A 12,163-nucleotide genomic window follows, 5' to 3' on the forward strand; every position below is an offset into this window, starting at 1 on the left:
CGCACACAGCAGAGGCGGAGCACTGCTCTGAAACAGTAGCAGAAGCTGCATTAGAACCAGAGTCGGTGCCACATCAAGAACCGGAACTGGAGCAATCACCTGTCGTGGTCGAGGAACACTCGACGGTCCCTGAAACCGCGGCTCAAGCTCAGCCCTCGGTGAGTGACGAGAACTGGTTTGATCAGCCAACCAGTTCGGAGCCTGCCCCCAGCCAAGAGCCGAACGTGAACGATGCACAGAACAGTCTTGAACAGCCACAAAAGCCAGCTTGGGAGGAAGTAGGCTCGTCGGAACCCCACGCAGTAGGGGCCGAAGGGAGTTACGAAAATAGCGAAAGTCTGGCTGAACCTACTGGCACTGCAGCGCTCACGGAGGAGAACCCAGTGACAGCACCACAAACGCCGCTCGAACCCACATTTGTCCCAGCACCTTCAGAACCCTTGGAATCTCCTGCGCCAATAGAGGATCGGTCCGTGGCAGCTTCTGCCTACGCTGACGCTGCGGATCCTGCCGCCGATTTGCACAACCCTGCAATGTCTGGGTCCTTCCCCGAAGCAGAGCTCGCTCAACCTATTCCTGAATCCGACTCGATCCCCGAGGAATCGACTCCACTCGCTGACAAGCCTGCTTCTCCTATTCCTCAAGCAGCTTCACCGATTCCTCCCGCTGCGTCCCCATCCTTCAAATCCGTTTCGCCTGCTCCGCAAAGCGCTGCTGCTACACCACGTGCCCTTTCGCCCGTCCCGCAAGCGGCTCCGCCTGTACAACAGTATACCTCACCGATGGCTGAAACTGAATTGCCAGTAGAGGAGCCTGCTCTGCCAGACCAGCAGGATGCTTTCCCTACACCGCCAGCCGAGTCTCCGGTATTTCAACCCACCTCACCCATGGCGCAACCGTCGTCTCCCGGAGAGAAGACAGCGTCTCCTCTGGCAAAAACAATCTCTCCAGTTCAGAAACACATTTCTCCGGTCGCCAAACCCGCATCCCCCGTTCCGAAGATCAGCAGTCCGCTGGCACGGGGCCACATGTCGCCCGTCATGTCTCCGCAGTCGGCCCCGCCACCAATGGGGCAAAGGGTGCCGTTGCAGTCCATGCCTGCCTATCCTCCGTCATACCATTCGCCTATGATGAGCGCCAATGGGTACTTACCCCAATATGCCTACTATCAGCCATCCCCCAACGTACATCCTACACCTCGAGGCTCCATAGATCCGGGTTCAGCAGCTTCTTTTCAGATGTTGCGCGACCTGGGCTTTGCCAATGGGCATGGTCTCAATGGAAAGGGGGGTACTATCTCCCCTCCGGAACATGAAGAACCGATCGAGCTTCTTCAGAGAATCCAGGACGCTATCCCGGACATCGGCCGACTGCTTTCGAGCTACAAGAACACTAAGGGAAAGCTGCAGGCAAGGGAGGCCGAGTTCAAGCAAATGGAGACTCAACATGAGCAAGCCTTGATGCACAAGGACTTCTACATTGAGGCACTCCAAAACCAGATGCGGAAAGCTGCGAATGAGAGTGCCGAAGAATCCACCCGGCTCAAAAACACGATCAATGAGCTGCGCATGGAGCTGGGAAACCTCGATGAGAAGCAGAAAGACCTTGAAGAGAAACTGCTTGACTTCGAGAACTCCAACAAGGAGCTCACCCAATCCAAAGCCGAGCTTGAGGATAAGGTCGAGTCACTCGACAATAGCTTGAAGGAGGCATACGAGACCTATGAGCGAGACATGGACAAGGCCAGAGAAGAGAAGGCGGAAGCTCTTGCAACTCAAAAGCAAGAGTTGACCGAGCTTTTCGAAGAGATCAAGGCGGAGGACGAGAAGGCAGCAGCAGAAGCCCTGGCAGCACGCGAACGAGAATTGCTTGACCAGCAGGAGGGGATGAAGAACGATTACGAGAACCAAAAGCAGCAGATGCAGGAAGCGCATGACGCCCTGCAGGCTGACTTCGACTCCAAGGTGACTGAGTTGACCTCCACCAAAGAGCAACTAGAGACTAGGACCACCGAGCTCGCCGACAAGCAAAAGGAATTGGAAGATACCTGTGAACGCCATGCTCAGGAGCTGGAAGAAACCCACCAAGCGCACGCTAGCGAAGTCGAGAATCTCAACAATAGCCACGCAGAGAAAGTGGCTGAGATGGAGAAGGACTTTGCGGATCAGCAGCAGCAATGGGCGGATGAGAAGTCTTCTCTCGAGCAACAAATCGCGGAGAAGACCGAGACAATCGAAAACCTCGAGCGCGACAACAAGAAATTAGAGGAGGATGTTGCTGTCAAGGAGAAGCAGCTCCAGCACGCAGTGGAGAATATGCGCCTCACAATCGACAATCTGGACAAGGATTGCGACAGGTTGAGAAAGACCCTACACAGCCTTGGAGAAGCCACTGACCTCAAGAGCACAAAGGGTGATTCTTTCTTGTAAGTGACCTAGTGCATTGAGAACATGTTTTAGTACCCGACTTTCGTTCAGAGAATGTTTTCATCATGTGTTTTCTTCTCATTTCTTATGGTGATCTGAACTTCCTATCCAACGCGATACTTGCATCTGACCTTTACGATACGTCTGCATCTCTCCTTCTTTTCCTTTCTTCTTGCATGAACCAGACCGATCCACAATCTTTTGTTTTCTTCTTTCCTATGTTGCTTCATTTTCTATAGACTGATTATGATGATGATGATGATGATGTCATGTTGATAACGCTATAAATGTACGTGCTCTGATAAAAATTCCGAAATCTAGTTTGGACTGCTTCGGCCAGCTCTCTCGTCTTATCGTCTCCCTGTCTAAGGAGCACTTCTCGTACCTTCCAATCGATCCTCCCAAGGACATCCTATCCAAGCTTCCACCAGAGCTGCCATCGTTCCTTGATAACACCCCGGCCTCGCGTGAATTACGCTCCGCCTATGTTCAACATGTCGTTTCCAAGACACTCACTTATCGAATCTTCCACCCTTTCCTCTTTACCCTCGGCAGACGATACGATAAGGCGGACACTTTCTTCCAGATGCTTTCCATGGACATCCGGCGTAAGTCTGTGCGACGCGAAGCGTTCTGGAGACAGCAAACGCTTAAGGCAGCCTACACTACATCCGATGCCAAGCAGTCGATCAATGTGGTCGCAGCAGTCATCGTTGATGAGATCATCGATCAGCTTAAACACTTTGCAGATCCCCGGAACCTAGATGCGCTCTTAGTTGGCGTGAGGAAAATCGTAAAATTGGCAGCCGAAACCTGGCGACTGGCGCGGGTTGAGCGAGAGCTCATCTTGGCCTCGCTACCAGCACCCGACGCTGATATCGTTCCCAACGATGATTGGGAGGAATATGGAACTCCCAAGGAAGGCACTCTGAGCTCCAAGGAGGACCCGACCCGTCATGTCATACTCCGAACATTCCCCCGTATCACTCGCGAAGCTGCTCATGAAGACTTTATCGGAGAAGAGGAGAAGTCTCATCCTTGCACCTACTCTCAGGGGTGCGTCCTGTACTCTGATTCTCCTGTGGTGATGGCTCGACTACAAGAGTTAGCAAAGAAGTCCACCGACGCCTTGGCTAGTGGGGATGAATCTTCGCGCCGTGGTTCGCGGGAATCCCTACATCGTGAAGGGAATGTATCTTCCCCCTAGAGGTGCAAGTGAGGCAGGGAAGACATGAATGGTGCACTCGGAATCATCGCGGCGTGAGCACGCGGACTACAATGCGCCACTAAAGGGGAAGTACAACTAATATAATTGTTTGATTATTGGCGCCTTGCTCTCTTCTTTGCCATCTTATTTTCTACTGTTTTGAGGGTTCAGTTCTTGTTTATTCTAGGCACGGTGCATGAGGCTATGAAAGTCTTTAGCATTCCCCACACTCGTTTGGAAGGATCTGGGTTTCCTTTGTCCACCATATGCCTGCTCGACATATTTTCCAAATAGCTCTCCGCTGCGCTTGGGGAGACTTGCATTACCTTTTACCTTATTTCTCTTGACTGTATTCTCTCTATCCTTCCCATGTTCCGAGGAGCATGTTCTGTCAATCATCTCTTTTCACTCTCTCTGCTTGAACGCTGCCATTGCTGGTTTCTTGGGGTTTATGTTTGTTTTCCGTGCTAGTTGAGCGAGCTGAGCGATTGTCCGTCGACATGATACAATATGTACTATCCTTGCCCTTATGGGTCTTCCAGAGGCTGGCTCCCATGCATCTACCTGTGTTATGTGTATTGTTAGACTAATGTTGACCATGTGCATATGAGACGACCAGGAATGAATCACTGTCTTACGTTTTCTTTTTGTGCTTCTCGTGTCGGAGATGGGAAGGTAAAAGAGAGAGACGGGTGAGTGTGGATCAGATGATGAGACGTTTACTTTAATTCTCGACCCATCCGCCCCCATAATGCCGAGAGTAGATATAAGCACAGCCACAGACATGATGTCAGTTGGGATCGCTCAGGAGTCCGAGCACGCTCGTGTAGGTACAGTACTAGTAAGATTGAGTAGTTGACTAGCCAAATGGCTTAATTATCAGGCGGAAGATAGTCTTTGTGGACGAGTATGGGGGAATTGTTCAGTACGTTGATCATGAAAAGGCTGGCGCCCGGTGAAAAAGGAAAAAAATTGACGCGAGTTAGGAAAGATTTACAGTGATCATGGATTCAAGTACCATGTGGGTTGGGGCGCAGCACCCGGGGAGGAAGAGATTGACAGGGCTGAGAAATGAAGGGGAGGGGGGGGGCTTTGGAACGAGGCTGAGTAGATCCGGAACCACCGCGATGAGGATTCTCTCTATGGAACAGTCCGGACTGCTTGCTGAAAGAGAGACAGAAAGAAGAAGCCTTGAAAGACAGCAGAACAGAAGAAGTGACAGAGTGAAGAATCAACGAAATGAACAGACCCTCTTCAAGTGGGGCCGCAAGAACAGCCCTGAGAATTTCCCCCTTCCAACCATGGTTCTTGTTAAGGATCCCCAAACAACTTCAATTGCAATCCAACAACCACTCGCCGCACTGCGCAATCTTACTTGGAAACAACATGGTGGTGACTACTTGGTCTTGGCTAGTTATTTATCATTTTTGCGGCTTACAATCATCCCCATCATCCATCATCATCATCATCATCCATCCATCCATCCATTCCCCTTTTCTTACCTGTTCCACCTTAAGTTGAGTTTCACTGTGGCTCAGTCAGTGGGCAAGTGAGTGAGTGCAAGGCACTTTTCCCTTCTACTTCTTCTCTTACTGAGTGACATCAACTCTCTTTTTCCCTTTAAAAGTCCCCTTTTCCCCGTCTTCTTCAGACTAATTGATCTTTCTCACTCTCTATTCGGTCACTCCATCTATGATCCTCTTCTCCTTTCCTTTCTTGGTGGTTCGTCCGCCCGTGTCGCAAAGAGCCGCTTGTCACTGGGGCACGATTAGCGCCAGACCTTAGTTTAGGTATTCTTATCCTCATTCATCCCCCCTCCCTCCCTCTCTTTACGTACTTCCATTATTACCTTATCCCTGGAGCTTCATACTTAGTCTACACGCAGGGCTCTTGTGCGCAACTTGCTTGATTATTTCTTACTCTTCTTACCCCTCCACCCGTTCTTTTATCACTCCTCTTCTTCAGTAACCCCACAATCCCCTAATTACACCTTTGTTTGTTGTCTGCGGGCCATCGAATCCTGAATCCTGGCCGTGTTCCTGGCGCCTTTCTACTTCCTACGGCTGACTCGCCCGCCATTCTTCGATGCACGCATAGCACTCGCATAAGCTGATTTTCGTTCTCTCGATTCGGTTCTTTTCCGCTCTCTTTCTTGTCATTTTCCGTACGGCGACTATCCTCAACCTCCTAGTTTCTCACCTCCACCATTGCTTTCTCACCGATCCGGCCATGATTCTATAGACATGCTATCGCGGACGATACTACTCAGCTTTTTGCGTCTAGTACGGTTCCCCTGAGCCAATATTATATGAGGCAGCAGAAGCCACACTTTTTCTTTTTTTTTTCCCCCATTCACTCACCTCAGCATTCTGAACATCTCAAGAAGGCTCAGAGTTAAGATCAGCACCGTCTCAATAAGCCAAGCTTTTTGACTTCGCACCACTCTGCCCGTAACGGGTGTGGCTGCCAAAATGTCCGCCCTGTCACCTCAGCTCGTCCAGGATGACTCGCCCACTGGCATGAGTTTTCACGATGCCAATTTTTCTGACCCCTATCTTTCAGCTCCTGTGGACCCCGATGAGGCCTCTTTTAAATCGTCTGCTATAAGGTTAACGCCAGCCAACGAAGATGACCATGGCGCCACACTTCCCGCATCACCTTTATTTGTACAGATTCACAAGAATGAAGACCTTGAAGTTCTCAACGAGGGCCCGGAGGCATCATACTCGGACTTTCTTAGCCCTACGGACGATTTTTCCAGCGATTTGAGTGCGCATGCATCCCCGAGTGCAGATCTTATACCTGCGCGACTGGCCGTGGACGGCAAACTCGGGCTGGGTGTCTGGCAGCATGATCACGCCTTGGCGCCGAGTGTGCCGGGCCCCGAACCGGTGGGGAATGGTGCAACCTCCTCCCAAAGCACTGCAGAGCCATCACAGATGGTGACGACCAGCAACTCGGACATTTTCTTAGAATCGAGTAGTGTCCAAAATGAGACCAGGCTGGGTGCCACATCGCGCACTCCCCAGCCTCTCTCATTGAACACGAACGCACCAAGTGAGAGCTTGAGCGTGCAGATAGGCCCTGATTCAGCCCGAGCACGAAGTCCCATTGTCAAGATTGAAAGTTACTCCAGGGGAGACTCGCCGGCCAGAGATGCTTCTCCCATTGGGCGGCGGCGAAGCCTGTCGTCCACACATCTCACACCCGATGGCCCGGCCACCGACTCGGAGCCTGAAGACTCAAGGGAAAGGATTATTGGTCTCAGCCCAGGTTACTCACCGATAACCCGGACGCACAATGGATCGTGGCTGCCGAATGCGGGCACAGGCCAGGCTGGTGTTGAACCGCCATCCCGAGCTGATATCTACATATCCAGCCCAAATGAGTTGGAAGCTTGGAGACGATTGGAAGAGAAGAATGCTGATATCCAGTCATGGTCGGCCTCAGTCAGCGCTGCAAACAGTGACGCAGAAGATGAGACTCCCCTCGACAGGGGTCGGAAGCGCCATGTTGGCGTCCGACGCAGGGCAAAAAGTGCCGGCGACCCTTCTCTTCAGCAAGATCACTTCAGCCTGAAATCCCAGTTTCTGGAGCCGGTTGTTCCGGGTCCTGGTCTTCTCCTCCACGAGAGCAGTGATGGAGAGCTTAGTGATTATCGGTCCGGTGATGAAAGCACGTCCGATTCGCCTGCAATCAATGCAAATGAAGCAGAGCGGGCAAAGGAAGGTTTAGAGACCCTACCCAGCACCGAGCAGGACAGGCTCGAGGACGAAGATCCATCACCCCATCAGTTCTTAAAAGCGCCGCCATGGCAGGACACCGATTGTGACTCAGCTCCTCGCTCGACCCGTGTGCAGCCTCAGAGCTCTAGCGCAGCGATGGTGGAGTACCAACGACGGGCAAAAGACCTCGACAGTGCATCTCGTGCGGCTACCTGGGGCACACGACACCTGTTAGATGCTGACGTCTACAGTGTCATTGGCCCCGGCGGCTCCTTCGAGAGTCTGTCTATCAGCAATGGTAAGAATAGGAAGCATGAAAGAAGAAGCAGCCTTCGCAAGTATCTACCCCGCAACCCTTCTCACCACCTCAAGAGGCGGCTCTCGGATTTATCAATCATGTCTCCAAGCGCCGATAGTGCCGGCAAGGGAGATGAGTTGACCAGCCCTCCAATGAGGAAGGACAGTTTTCCCCATCGAAAATTAAGCCTTGGTCGTTCTCGGTCTCCCAGCCTGAGCACTGGTGGTGCCGTTATTGCAATCGCCGGTCAGATGGCTGCCATCGGAGGGAAGGATTCATTGCGAGTTGCCTCACCAAATTCGACGCTTAGCCCATGGCCAACATTCAAGGGACGTGGACGAAGTAGAAGCGAGCTGCCAAGAGCGTCGTCACCCGGCTTGATTGACTTGATGACGAGTCATGGTGGACCTCCTGTTCCTAACATCGGATACTCCCCGCGAGTGATCGACCGCGGTGTCCATCTGCAAGGGGCGCCTAAAGTGGGCCAGGCCACTGACGACGCTGACGATGAAAATGATGACTTGCCTGGCGAGAAGGGCTTGGTGATGCAGTTTCCGGTGCAGTCCCGCCTACCAGTACCAACGCTTGACGGTTTCAAGTCCCAGATCACCGAACTCAATCCCCGGCTACCTCCGGCATTAGTGGAGCGCTTCGCTCAGGAACAGCTTCGTCGGTATCGCAAATTAGTCGACAGCAAACAGAACCATCTTCGGGATCTAGGGGCACAGAAATGCGCATCGGGAAGTTTCTGCTTTGCACAAGGCGGCGAGGCTAAGCTTTTTGCACCCCGTGTGACCGCCAACGATCCGGACGCATCATACACGCAGTTTAACATTTCGGCCCGTAATGAGGCTGATGACGATGCTCAAAAGCCAGGGGAAAGCACAGTGACTGCGGCACAGTTTCCTTCGGGTGTGCCCTTGCCGCCCGTGAAACGGTTGCCCGCCGAATTTGAGTGTCCAATTTGCTTCCAAGTGAAGAAATTCCAAAAGCCATCTGACTGGACCAAGCATGTCCACGAAGATGTCCAGCCATTTACTTGTACCTTTCCTCACTGCACTGAGCCCAAATCGTTCAAGCGCAAGGCAGATTGGGTTCGACACGAAAGCGAGCGACACCGGAAGCTGGAGTGGTGGACGTGTACCGTTCCGGATTGCCACCATACTTGCTATCGGAAAGACAATTTCGTGCAGCACCTCGTTCGGGAGCATAAGATGCCAGAGCCGAAGATAAAAAAAGCGAGGAACCCAGGCTCCGGTAGAAAGCGAAATGACTCAGTAACTCTTGCGAAGGACGCACGAGAGGACAGCAACTTCGAGCATGAGATTGAGCAGCTTTGGGAGCTTGTGGAAGGGTGCCGACATGACACCCCAAGAGGTCCGAAGGATGAGCCATGCCGGTTTTGTGGAAATGTTTGTAGCAGCTGGAAAAAGCTCACCGTGCACTTGGCTAAACACATGGAACAAATCGCTATGCCTGTCTTAGGGCTTGTAAATGAGAGGGATTTGTCGCCCAATGGCAGTGTCAGTGCGAACGGTAAGCCAAATACTTACGGGCCGGAGCCGTTGTCGATCTCGCACGAATCAACCCCCTTTCCCTCACAGTCAAACGGCATGGACATTACTTGCTCAGACGAGACGATGAACGCCACGCAGGCACCATATGCCAGCAATAATGCTGATCGGCAGAATTCTGGGGAGTCTCTGATGGCTTCCAACCCTATATGTTCCCCTAGTCCGATGACCATGCCAAGCGGATGGATCTTTGCAGAGCCTGAGTCAATTGACGCGTACCATGAAATGCCGCCTGCTGGTCACTTCTCAAGCTTGCCGGAGGGAACTGCAGATCAGTCGCGCTTCATGGCCACCCACCAGAATTCGGTTACGTACCCACCCCCTTTCAACACTGGCCCTCGGGTAAGGGTCGTCAACCCTGAATCGAGTGTGTTGCAAGATTCGTACAGGTGGACCATGTCACCCACGGAATCGCAGCCAACCTTTGCTGCGCAGAGCTCAGTGTACTCCTCGCCGTCTGCGGAAAACCGGCATGGCCTTTTAGGATCCATGACCCAGACTTATCCTTTTGCCCGTGGAGGTTACGGCGAGCAGCTATGAAAACTGCCTGAAGCTCGGAGAATGGGAAGGAGACAGCTACTGCCAGTCTCATCCCTCGAGTTCACATTAGATCGTACCTACACTCGGGAAGAGAGCTTGTGAGCCAACGTTTAAGATTCGCAGCACTGCTGCAGAAGTCGCCCTCCATAAACATTTTGATTTCTATTTCTGGTGTTGTTTGATCGGTGGGAGGCATTGGGATACCCACCTTTGAGTCGCTATTCTCACTGTTTTGAGATGTTTCTGCCATATTGATGTTGGTCGAAATACCTTGTACAAAATATTGTAGGCATGCCATGACACAAAAAGCCTATCTTCCGTATAAGCTATGCTCAACAGGGTTCTGAGACAACCCCTTCCTTGAGTTGCGGTTCAACCCGACAGCAACCATAAACGTTAAATGTCAACAATGGCTATGTGACGCGCCATTTATGGGTAGGACCACGGAGTTCTTGCTTATGTAGCACTTGATCGTCGCTTAGCTTCTGGATATGCAAACTGCAGGTATGGCCTTAAATTGTCAATTGGTCACACGGCTGTGATTGGGTCGAGGAAAGATGCACGTCGCAAGTCGACTTCACGGCACACTGCAGCGGGCTTTCGGCTCAAAGAAGGGAGGAGGGGGAAAAGGGAGGTAGTTTGCTCAAGGGCGGGTGAGCAAACTTGCGTAGGCTGCTGTCCCACCGACCTGTCAACGCCGGGCTGGGCCAGGGGGAAGAAAGTAGGGGAAAAAAAACAAAAAATAAAAAATAAAAAAACAATAAGAATAAAAATAAAAATAAAGAGGAAGTAAACTTGAATCACTGATCTGCTTCACCAAGCTTGGCAGATGTGCCGTCGGGCGAGGGCAGTCCGGGGGCACAAGGTCCGGACTTGCAGCATCCTCTTCTTACCTTGCTGGCCAGTTTCAGCTCGCTTAGTCCCAGGTTTGGCCGAGTATTGTTTCTGACTGGCCGGAAAAGAATGCAATGGCTGCACAGCAGCCGAGCTCGCCTAGGATTGACAATTTAGGCCATCAACGCCGACCGAAACAGAGACATGCGATGCTGTCGTTCAAGTCGTTGTTGACTCATGACTACGGAATGTGCCATACGAGAGCGGCGATAGGCGAGTTTCAGGGCGGGCAATTTGAGGTAACGTGGGTTTCGTGCCTACTTGTCGAATTGAATGTTGACCAGATTGTAGACCCTATGAAAAAAGAAGAATAATGATATTGGAAGCAGCGGCAGCAGCTACGCTGAACAACAAGATAAACTAAGATATTAAAGCTTTCCAGAAGCGGAGTCAGCTTACCAGGTGCAGATCACCAGTAGCTGAACAGTCAACGCAGCAGTTCATCTTTAGGGATAGATAGGGCCGGGCCGAGTGGTGGGTGATCCTCCAGATGGGGAAAACAAGATCATAGAACGTCCTCTCGATCGGAGCCTTCAGCCGTTCAGATTGCTAGTCGTATTCGGTTTCTCTTAGGCTGTCGCGTGAAAGGAACCTGGAGGATGCGCCTGTCAGAGAGGAGCCCGATGCGTGGGTGAGAGACGAACCACCCTCTCCTTACAGGCACAGCCACCTCTAGTCCGAATGAGGGCTAATTTATCACCCAGCATACCTCTCCCGGCTCTGGTGATTCGTATTCAGTCAGTAACTCACTCATTCGTGTTCGATAGCGGTACATCTGTCGGCATGGGCCGCCCATCCCCATCCCCGCGTCCATCCGCGTGATGATCCCTTACATACTGCACTTCGGCCTCTATTCCTGTCCTGCTTCTTTCAAGCTGGTGAAGCGGAGGCATGGTTACCGAACTATCCGGCTGGTTTGGTTCTCGGATTGCTTCCCTTCCCTCGCTGCAGTCTCAGCCCCCCCCCCCCTTCGGAGTATACCGATCGATTACTGCCCAGGAGAGTGTTGGCGAGGTGCTGCCCTCAATCCAAACCTTCCACCGTCGCATCAGTTTGAGACGGGGCAAACCGGTCGTTCTCATGCTGAGATTCATTGGGCGATCATCCTGCAGGAGTTGAGCTAGTCTAGTACGAACTTAGTCTGGAGATCATTCACGGTGCCGAAAATTGGCATTGTGATGGAACTGTTCATAATGACTAACTAATATCAGTTGAGTAACTTATTGGTTAATCATGAGAACATAGCCCACATGCTTTGGTACTTTTGTCACGAAAAGCAAAAAAGAAATGAAAGGAAGAGCAACACGAGAGAGAGAAAAGGGAAGCACAGCGGAAAGATCTGACCCCTATCGTACGCAACCATATCAGAAAACCACGCCAATAGAGAGACTATAGGATAATTATTGGGCCTGCGAGGAGAGAACGACATTCTTCATCTGCTCTCTCTCTCTCTCGCCCCAATCATACATCTATCATGGCCTCCTGTCGGGGGGATGTAC

At 51.7% G+C, this 12,163-nt stretch overlaps 3 protein-coding genes across 3 annotated transcripts; 2 read left to right on the forward strand and 1 right to left on the reverse strand.

Annotated features, from left to right (window-relative positions):
* The first annotated feature begins 2,680 nt into the window (after nucleotides 1-2,680).
* Nucleotides 2,681-3,717, forward strand: BO97DRAFT_251717 (uncharacterized protein). Its single transcript, XM_025690854.1, has 2 exons — nucleotides 2,681-2,715; nucleotides 2,797-3,717. The coding sequence occupies exon 2, from the start codon at nucleotides 3,013-3,015 to the stop codon at nucleotides 3,631-3,633; it is 621 nt and encodes a 206-aa protein (XP_025546597.1). The 5' UTR covers nucleotides 2,681-2,715; nucleotides 2,797-3,012; the 3' UTR covers nucleotides 3,634-3,717.
* A 111-nt stretch (nucleotides 3,718-3,828) lies between these two features.
* Nucleotides 3,829-4,528, reverse strand: BO97DRAFT_251610 (uncharacterized protein). Its single transcript, XM_025690853.1, has 2 exons — nucleotides 4,272-4,528; nucleotides 3,829-4,197 (listed from the first exon to the last, which is right to left on the reverse strand). Exons 1-2 carry the CDS (start codon nucleotides 4,417-4,419, stop codon nucleotides 4,025-4,027), a joined length of 321 nt encoding a protein of 106 aa, XP_025546598.1. The 5' UTR covers nucleotides 4,420-4,528; the 3' UTR covers nucleotides 3,829-4,024.
* A 1,576-nt stretch (nucleotides 4,529-6,104) lies between these two features.
* BO97DRAFT_438399 (putative C2H2 finger domain protein) lies at nucleotides 6,105-9,770 on the forward strand (the record flags this gene model as incomplete). The annotated part of the gene is made up of 2 exons (XM_025697912.1): nucleotides 6,105-6,690; nucleotides 6,727-9,770. The coding sequence occupies 2 exons, from the start codon at nucleotides 6,105-6,107 to the stop codon at nucleotides 9,768-9,770; spliced, it is 3,630 nt and encodes a 1,209-aa protein (XP_025546599.1).
* Nucleotides 9,771-12,163: the final 2,393 nt, after the last annotated feature.

Source organism: Aspergillus homomorphus, assembly GCF_003184865.1.
Source record: "Aspergillus homomorphus CBS 101889 unplaced genomic scaffold BO97scaffold_66, whole genome shotgun sequence".
NCBI lineage: Eukaryota > Fungi > Ascomycota > Eurotiomycetes > Eurotiales > Aspergillaceae > Aspergillus > Aspergillus homomorphus.